The 9,645-nt window shown below is 39.8% G+C and overlaps 1 protein-coding gene and 1 long non-coding RNA gene across 2 annotated transcripts; one reads left to right on the forward strand and one right to left on the reverse strand.

Moving 5' to 3' along the window:
- The first annotated feature begins 2,570 nt into the window (after positions 1–2,570).
- On the forward strand, positions 2,571–6,410 carry LOC115666696 (calmodulin-binding protein 60 B-like). Its single transcript, XM_056309435.1, has 8 exons — positions 2,571–2,827; positions 2,926–3,001; positions 3,754–3,806; positions 4,009–4,502; positions 4,626–4,786; positions 4,898–5,104; positions 5,295–5,466; positions 5,612–6,410. Exons 1-8 carry the CDS (start codon positions 2,739–2,741, stop codon positions 6,112–6,114), a joined length of 1,755 nt encoding a protein of 584 aa, XP_056165410.1. The 5' UTR covers positions 2,571–2,738; the 3' UTR covers positions 6,115–6,410.
- On the reverse strand, positions 5,585–6,822 carry LOC130137658 (uncharacterized). The gene is made up of 2 exons (XR_008816019.1): positions 6,734–6,822; positions 5,585–6,073 (listed from the first exon to the last, which is right to left on the reverse strand). It is a non-coding gene; the product is annotated as an uncharacterized LOC130137658 (long non-coding RNA).
- Positions 6,823–9,645: the final 2,823 nt, after the last annotated feature.

Here is a 9,645-nt window from a genome sequence, read left to right on the forward strand (position 1 = left end):
AAAACTTTGAATTTGAAATGAGACTTTTCAACGTAACTTACTGCATAGACTATGATATTTTGCTGTTGTTTCCACATGATGAGCTTTTCGCCTTTCTGTGACATGGGTAGGATGTTAGTATTAGGTTATATCTGGTCAAATGAAATGTCTCTTGCGGTACTAAAGAAACAAGACTTTGAATTTGAAATGAGACTTTTCAGCGTAATTTACTGCATAGACTATGATATTTTGCAATTTCGCAATACTAACATCCTACCCATGTCACGGAAAGACGAAAAACTCATAATGTGGAAACCACAGCAAATTCAGGGAAGAACCTTTCGTCTTGTTAATGATAGCGTTTATTCGGGCTGTGCCTTCCCTCTCCTTTCACTCGGGTCATTTTGTCCCTTTGCTTCAGTCCATTCTTGGACATTTATGTAGTGTAAAAACATAGAGGATAAGCATATATATATATATGTATGTGTATGTATACATATGTTACTGAACTGAACCTTCATATATAGAAGGCAAAGTCCATGTATAGATTAAGGGTTTTGTGAATATTAATGTAGTCCCAAGTCAGTTGGATTTCTGTGTTTTTCTAGCATGTTCAACTTGACTGATGAGTCGTTAGGTTCCATCTATGAACCCGCCTTTATATATGAACTAATGACACCATTTTTTTGAGAAAACAAAGGTCAAGATTAATCGAATTCTAGGTCAACCTGCTTTAGAGGCAGTAACATCGAAACCGAGTCGCAATTCAATTGAAATTTCATTCTTCATATCTCCAAATAGAAGCAAATTAGGTCCTTCCCTTCCATTCTAGATGATCCCACGGTCCAGAAAGAACGTGAAATCTCAAAGTGGTTTGAAGTTCTCGTGCAGACTGAGAAACCGTGTTAATGATAAGCTGATGAAGATTTTCCCAGAATGTTCCTCCACAACCCTCGAATTTTCCCTGAAAATCATCTTGGCTAAATCGTGCGAACTGGGAAGTAGCGCAGAAACTTGTGATGTTGCTCGCATTGTAACATTGACCAAACGGCGTGAAGTATATTCTTTCTGTTCTGAAACTAGGGTGCCTGCATCCGACTGCACATCATGCATGCATACATACGTTCAAAGTAGATTCTCCATGGATGCTAAGTGTCGAACTCTACGTTCAGAGTATATTCTCCATGGATGTCAAGTGTCAACCCCTCGCTATCCTCTTCCTTTCCTTTTGTTTGTCCCTCTCCTTCCTCTCCTTTTCATTCCTTTCCCTTTTTCTTCTTTATCTCATATTCCGTTTGCATCTTGTAAATCGAAAAAGACCCCTCAGGCCTTTACGCAGGGACTTGACGATTTGCATAAGGAAGTGGCGCCGCGCCGCGTCGTAGTAACGATACGACTCAATCCTCGATATCCTACTAGTATGAGTTTATGTTAAATGTGTGTTTTGTAAAGAAAAACATATATTTGTATATAAATATATATTTCATCCATTTAAAGTTCACTTTATTGATTATATTTAGTTCTTATAAGATGAGAATAGGTGGCAACTTTCGACACGACATCATTTTGGGGGGAATGTTAGCATGTATACGCTTCGAAATCAGAAAATCTTAATCCATTGCACATGGATCTTTGTCGTTGCACACATGTCAACACCCCAAATATGATTCGTGGAAATGGGTTTTTTCTATTGTTTTCCATTGACGAAGACATGGTCAAAATCGTGTGGAGAGCAAGGGGCATCGGGTTTATTCCTCATATTCTCTTTCCTTATATTCTTTAATGGGTTCAAATTGGTCTTACCAAGCTTGGCTCAGTGGCTTAAGGTTGTACTTATTGTTCAAACACTCAACTCAATACACATAATCATTTTTGTCTCCTTTTCTTTCCTTTGGAATATGCTATCCCTATACTCGTGTGGATCGTAATCTAGCATGGAAAGTGAAAATCCCAATTCATGCATGACCATGTTTTTCGACGCGGACAGTGACAAACTCTGCTCGGTGGAAACCCTATTCCGACAAGCCAAGAAGATACACGTAATGCCCATGTTCATCTGTCACACAAGACCACCTAATATTTTAACGTTGGACCCGACGACTTCGGAAGAGGAGAGCAACAGTCAAGTTCAAATCTTGATCGTCCATTCCTCTCGAGTGCATCACCGCTCTACTTGAACGTGGTTGCTCTGAAACTCTGCCGGTAACTTCCAAAAGCTTTCTCGATCACATTGTTTACCGCCAACTCAGGTACGCGTCGATGCCACCGTGTGTCTCCGTAGATTTTCACTCTCTCAAACCCCACATCGTGAAAACATTGAAAAGGACATTTTTTCATCTGGGTTTCTCCTAGATTGTGCCGATAATGTAGCTGTCAGTCATTTGACACGGTTCGTTGGTTAGTTAATCTTGGTTTTTATTGGGTAATTTTCGCCCAATCTTCTTGTGTGTGTCAGTCCTATATTCAATCCAAAGGACAGAGTTCTTGGCGCTTGGAAGTGTCCAAAATGCAATTATTATTTTGGCTCACGCAAGAATGTAGTTAAAGATCTGACCTATTTTTGGCTGGTTTTTCTTGCTTTTTGGAGCCCAGATAGAATCTATTTGTTTTACTTTAGTGAAAGTCATGGAGTTTGTTTTCAAAGTTGAAGCTTCTTTGTACCTTCCATAGTGGTGGGCCAATCTTGACTCCCTATATATTCCCTGCTGGTTCAGCAGTACTGGTTGCTGTACCTCTGAACACTGCAAGTTTTAGAACTGATGATGTTGAAGAGGCAACTTCAGGAGGAGGATAAGGAGGGTGGTTCTGGATTTTCGGCTCGAGGATCAACAAGAAGGCCTAACATTAAGTAGAATTACTTTACTAGGGATCATTGTATTCCAATTTTAGTGTCTGACTGTGAATTACTGTAACAGACCCTGATTTAGATTCTTGATTACTTTGCAGTTGTTGGAGAAATGTGATCGGAGGGCGTTCGCCGGATGAATTTGCATCTCTTCTCGAGCCTCTCTTTCGGAAAGTGGTATGCTATCTGTATTAGCCACTAGCTGTGTTGCTTGAGAAGAACTAAGTCTGGTTCTTCACAGATCGATTGAAGATATCATATACTGCTATGCTTAGTATGAGACTCTTTGGTTTTTTCAATATGATGTTTGGTCGCATGTCATGGATGTAGTTTGGATTTCTATTGAGAAGGTTGTTTTCTAATGGTAATTTGGATGTTTGGTCAGCTAAGTGGGCATTTTAATCTCGGTCACTTCAATTATAATCACCAACTTATATGGCGCAGGCAAAGTACTTTTCCATCTCAAAGATGTAGAGGCTTTTGTCAAAGTCTTGCTCCTTATGAAGATACTTCATGAAGTCCGGATGTGCTCTACTATTTCATATTAAGAATGTTTCCATTATTTGTTTCTGATGTGTTTTGTTTGTTGGGTTCATTTCCATGGATTAAAGATCTGAATCCTGTCTCATAACTATATTCCAAATATAAAGTTTTCTTTGTTGCCCCTGACCTCTGTTTTTTTCCATAAAGGGAATGAATTTTTTCATCGGATGATCAAATGAATTCTTCTTTTTTCTAGCTATTTATTTTGATAGGTAGGCTATGCAGAAGTTCCTTGTATTTGAAAATATTTCACCCTAGGAACGTAAAATTTGCCCTGCATGTAGTATAACCAAATCACTTTGTGATCGGGATGCTAAACAGGTCAAAACTATTGGTATTGTTAGAAAATTTTACTTTGAATCTGATATAGATTCTGGATCAAGCAGGTTAGTGAGGAAGTGGAACGTGTGATCTCGCGCTTTCATGATCCGCTGTCGAGGTCAGTGTTCCTGGTATTCCTGCTTCAAACTCCAAGGTTGAGTGCGAATGAGAGGAAGCATATTGATCTTCTTTCGTATTAGTATCATCATACTAGACACAATCTGGTTTCAAGTTCAAGATAAGTTGTTTACCAACATCATATCGACACTTTAACATTCCTTACGCACAGAGAATTTATCTATTTCTAGTCTATATCGCAGAGCGCCGTCTAATCCTGTTGGAACTTCTGAAGCAAGCAGTCTGCGACTGCAATTTGTCAACAAATTACCGGCAACCATCTTCACTAGCAGTCAGATAGAAGCCGAGGATGGTACTCCTCTCAGGATTGAACTAGTCGATGGCAGGACAAATGATAGGGTTACAAGTGGGCCCCTATCTTCGATAAAGATCGAAATCGTTGTCCTTGATGGCGATTACGGGTCGGATGAGGGAGAGGATTGGACCGAGAAGGAATTCAATCGCAATATCACTCGCGAAAGGGAAGGGAAAAGGCCACTGATAACAGGGGAGCTGACTGTGATGATGCAAGGAGGAATTGGTTGCCTCCGTAATTTAATCATCACCGACAACTCGAGCTGGATGAGAAGTCGGAAATTCAGGTTAGGAGCTCGAGCTGTTCAAAAGGTTTCTGCAGAAATAAGAATAAGGGAAGCAAGAAGTGAAAATTTCGTCGTTAAAGATCATCGAGGAGAGCGTAAGTTTGCAATGCCTTGGTTTCGATGCCTTCCATTTTACAATAACATTTTGATTTTTTACCACCAATTCTTGATTCTATTTGTAGACTTAGAAATTGACAAGTTTTCTCTGTTATGTCCAGTGAACAAGAAGCACCACCCTCCATCACTGAGCGACGAAGTATGGCGTTTAGAGAAAGTAGCCAAAGATGGCACTCTACAGAAGCGCATGACTTCAAGAGGAATCAACACTGTTCAAGATTTCCTCCAGCTGTATGAAGCCGATGCGTCCTCTCTAAGAAATGTAGTGACCATTTTGTTCGAGCTCTGCTAATTTCCCTTTTTCCTGTACACATTATTCTAAGCATTGCTAACTATCAAATCGTACTACTTTTGTGGTGCGATGTTATTTCAGATACTTGGCAATGGGATCCCCAAGCGGACATGGGAGACGATTGTCAGACATGCCAGCACCTGTGTGGTCAACGATAACAAGATGTACGCTTTCTACCAAGCTTCGAACAAGGCCAGTATACTGTTCAATTCGGTAATGAAAGTTTCTCAAGTAACACTCAACGACCAAACTTATCAGTCGCCAGACAAATTGACCCGCTCTCAGAAGGTACATAATTCATAACCTGAAACTCCTCTATCTTGTAGCTGAGTGTGAATCTATCTGGAGCTATATAAGGGCCTGTATTTATCGGACTAGTCCATTTCCACGGCAGAATATATACCACAACCACTTCTCTTTTTATTCCTGAGTATTCGTTTGATTTTGGATTTGATTGAATCTGCTGCTTGGTCGACAGATTTTGGTGCAGAACTTGAAATGGCAAGCTTACAATAACAAGAATCAATGGGTGCCGCTTGATGCCCTACCCAGCATCACTCCTCTGAGAGCCCTGACCAACTTGCCTACAGAGCCATCAATCGGCCTGAGCCTGCCTCTTCATCATCTAGATTACACAGAGCTAAACCAAGGTATTGTGATATTACATCACTTCTATCTATCTTTTTCTTCTTGGCCTTCTCAATCTTGCACAGTTTAGTGTTCCTAATTCTTTTATTAGCACATCCACCGTTTTGCACATCTATGGTACTGAAACCGAACCGCATCTTTATTCAGATAGACCAGAAGTGACTTCTGAATTTAATTACCTATTGGCTTCAACATCGCACTGCCAGAATGTCACAGAGGACAAACAATTAGGTTGTCTGGGGCCACAGAGTCATATCACAGCAAAAATCTTTGATCCGACCATAGTAAACAGCTTAGCAAGTCAGGACTTTTTATCCAGTTTTAATGCTGGCGAAAGCAGTCATCTTCCCGGTTACTCACAAGGACTGTTTGCGCCAAACATCCATTTGTCTCCTGAGGAGCTTTTCAAAGTGCCATCTCCGATTCCTGGCAATTTGATGTGGACACCGGACCATACTTTCGTCATTGAATCAAGCAGCGGGGCAGATTTCGGGATCTGTTCATCTCGCACGGGTTACGGAGTCCGCAAGTCTAGGTTTTCAAGGCCCAGGGCGGCATGGTGCAAGATCCGTGCCGTGGTGAAGTGGGGATCAGTCCGGCGCCTCGTGGCTGCAAAGAGAACAGCAATGTTCAATTTTGCACTTTATTAAGCTGTACACATGGAAAGTCCTACCTCCAAGAGAACTTTAGGTGCTTCGGGAGCATGAAGCTCTCGTCCACACAATCCAATCATCACGTGCGAAGTATCATTATTTTACAGAAAATGAAAAAGGAAAATCATAATACTTGACGAGTAATGATTGGTTTGGACGAATGAGAATGTCATGTTCGGGGAGCACCAAATTTCTCCAAAGCATCTAAAGATAAGCTGCCCTAGATGCATCAATTTCGTATTATGACTAAGCATCTAAGGATAAGTGCCAGTAGAACGTGTCTCTTTTGTATACATCACGCAAGCAGATCTTATGAAGTATCTCAAAACAAGGGTTTGTCTTCAAGAATTGTAAGCCTTTTGTGTTCTTCTTCAAGAATCGTTTGGCATTTTGTTTGTCCCAACCCATCAATCTCTTGATTTGTTTGTTTATTGCTCTTATATACTTAGCAGACTTTTCTTTGCTTCACAGGTGGATTAACTAATATGAATCGACCCTCAAGGTAAGTGGTCTAGTGGTAAAAGGAATCATTTGTCTTCTAGGATGTTACAAGTTTAATTCACGTCGTAAGCGAACCTTTAAACTACTCTTGCTAAGTTACCTACCTGTGTCATACTTGTGTCATATCCTACATGGAGAGACTTTCTGATGGCTAGCATTTTGATGAAATTATTGATGATGGGCTCGAAAACTTCAAAACTTTAAGTCATAGGTGGTGTCATGGTGTGGAATAATTATGGCTCGAACCAAATATTCCTATCGAGCATACGAGTCTTATGATAATGCTTAGGAGTCGTTGGCGTTGGTCGCCCCTTTTCTACTGATAAAACAAGAAAAACAGGGAACCAAGTGAAAGAAGGTTTTTGAAAAAAACCTCTATCTTCAACGATTCCATCACGAGTCATTACTGACTAGGAAAATTTTTCAGACATCGAGTTCTTGCAGATCGGTCATGTTTCAAAGCATTGACGCGCAGACAAGCAAGCCAATGGAAAAACACAACAGCTTTCCAAAATTCAAGTGCAATGCTGCTTGAGATTCGTATTACAAGAGCATAACGATCGACACTTTCTCCTCGAATTGATGAGCTGATAAGGCATATAATTGACTTCATAAATGAGAAAATTATCGAAAGAGTACAAGTAAAAATGAGATTATTAAGTAGGATTTAAGCTGTGGATGATTTTGGGCCTACCTTGATTCATTCCCGGAGATTCATGAATAGGTTAGCCTTTTCAACTACTGGTGATTGGTGAATCCATAGGCAGGCAAGGGACAACCTGGTAGACGAAGGAGGTTCTATCCCGTGTAAACGCTCTTTAATGGAACTTTAACTGTAGTTGATTGTGATCCACCGACAAATCACTAGGCTTAACCCTAGACAAGTAGTGGATACCCAAAATGGGCATGGGCTGGGGTTATCAACTTATAATCTACAATACTATGCTCGAGTTGAATTAAGTATGCTTGTATGTGTGATAGCATCTACTATACCAAAAATATCAATGAACCCATAATATTTAGTTTGGGGAGGAAGATTAGAATTAGTGATTGATCGAAAAGTGAGAATATGGGCTCGTGTGATTAGGAAATTCAAATCTAGGTCAATACCAACATAAACATTTCTAATGAAGCCTCTAACACTGTGCCAAATACAGGATTCCCAATCCTAGTAGGAAAGGGAGGGGAACGGATACTCACTCCACACGGCTGGACACTTCCATTTGATCGAAAAACATATTACACTTGACTGAACACCACGTATACGAAGCCCATCTCTACTGTTAATCATATTTGTCCACGGTGAGACACACATGACCGATACTTCAGATAATATTAGCTTATATTGCTTGTAGACCATGCAATAACTTCTCATATAGACCTGTCCACGTATAATTGTGTCACCAAATGTATTAAAGACAAGAATCTATTCTTTTTTCTGTCTTGTCCTACTCTAATTTTCAATTCGCTTTCAGACTTTTATCCTGTCCAACTTCGTCTCTTGGCAAAACGTGAAAGTTGAACTCCACACCAAAAATTAAACGTCCTCATCCTGAGCTCCCACCGAAAAAGTAGAAATTTGAACTCTCCACTTTACCCTTTTCCCCTTATGGAAAGGGTGGCGCCAACAAAAAAGAAACGAAAAGATAAGCTTCATTAGTCTCAAGACAACCTTTATAGCTTGACTTTTAAGGTCGCAGCAGCTTTTTGGCTTGAAAGGCCTTATTGATTCTAATTTCCACGTTTGAGGGGACCCAAGCGCGACCGCCGCAGTTCAGGTCAATCTGTAAATTCTGCAGATCTTTCCTCCTGTCTGTTTTCTGGTCTCCTGAAGCTTCTTGCTTGCTTCTCAACGAAAGCAAGTCAAGTGAAAGGTCGATGCGAGCCAAAAACCATATCATATTTTGAGCCGCGTATGATGTTTGTATGTTCTCATATGCGGGGTTGAGATATATAAATCTACGCATTAACGCGAATGTTCTTGTACATAGGCATGCATAATATCAAATCTAATTAAAGGTTTGAATCTTCATTTATTTCGAGAAAAATAAATAATATAGATAATATTTTCAAAAGATGATAACTTATATCGTTTGAAATAATTAGTCAATGAAAATATTCTCACCATTCACAATGATTTCTATCTATATGCTTTCGCTAGTGATGGATATTTTTGTTTCATATATTTTTATAAGAGATATAAATAATCATTTTTAGGAAAATGTCTACTAAATCATTTATTTTTCGCCGAAACAAACGCACTTTGTTAAGAAGATTTTTAAGAAACGTGGACCTATAATATCCAGGAAAACTCAAGTAGTTCTCGGACTTAGCAATTGATACCTGCGAAATGATGCAACGTGGCAGGTGAATTACATTTCGCCTCTCGGGTTTTGCTGCTTGTTGCAAATTGCCCCCCTCGCTTTTTAATTTTTGCAGTGTGCCTTATAAAGGTCTTGAAATTGGTTGCCATGTCCCCCTCCTTAGCATTGTTCTACTTTTCAACTGGACTCCGGTCGTGTGTTTGTCACGTGACTAATGAACTCCTCTCGCTAAGGGTAAATCTGGCCAACAACATTTTGCCCCCACAAACTTTTGGCGCTTATTGCAAGTTGCCCCCGACTTTTTAATTTTCGCAATTTCCCTTTAAAAGTGTTGAAAGTGATTGCAATGTCTTCGCCAGTGTTTTCGCGAAAGGGCTACACTACACCGTTAATAATTGCTCGAATCTAGCAGATACTATTAAGAAAATCAGTCAAATAACCGAACTTTGCTTCTTCTTCTTTTGTTTCGATCATGGCCTCCAAACGTGGCCCAAACTTTCAAAGGTATCATGTAATCAACCAAGATTTGCATATCATTTTTCAAAAAAATGTCCTCTTGGAGCTTGTAACATCGGGTAAGACATAAAGCAAATCAAGAAATGTAGAGAAAAATCCTAACACTAGAAGAAACAATACAATCTGCACGATTTGTTTATTAGCACAAATTAGCGTGTTTACTCTATAAGTCAATTATTTTGCTTGT

This window comes from Syzygium oleosum, unplaced genomic scaffold, assembly GCF_021117445.2.
Source record: "Syzygium oleosum isolate NSW1041296 unplaced genomic scaffold, Sole_v2.1 Sole_v2.03, whole genome shotgun sequence".
In the NCBI taxonomy this organism is placed as follows: Eukaryota; Viridiplantae; Streptophyta; class Magnoliopsida; order Myrtales; family Myrtaceae; genus Syzygium; species Syzygium oleosum.

Coding starts and splice junctions, on each gene's coding strand:
- LOC115666696 (XM_056309435.1), top strand. CDS start 2,739: ATGATGTTGAAGAGGCAACTTCAGGAGGAGGATAAGGAGGGTGGTTCT. Junction 3,002..3,753: donor AGCCTCTCTTTCGGAAAGTG/GTATGCTATCTG, acceptor TGGATCAAGCAG/GTTAGTGAGGAAGTGGAACG. Junction 5,105..5,294: donor AATTGACCCGCTCTCAGAAG/GTACATAATTCA, acceptor CTTGGTCGACAG/ATTTTGGTGCAGAACTTGAA.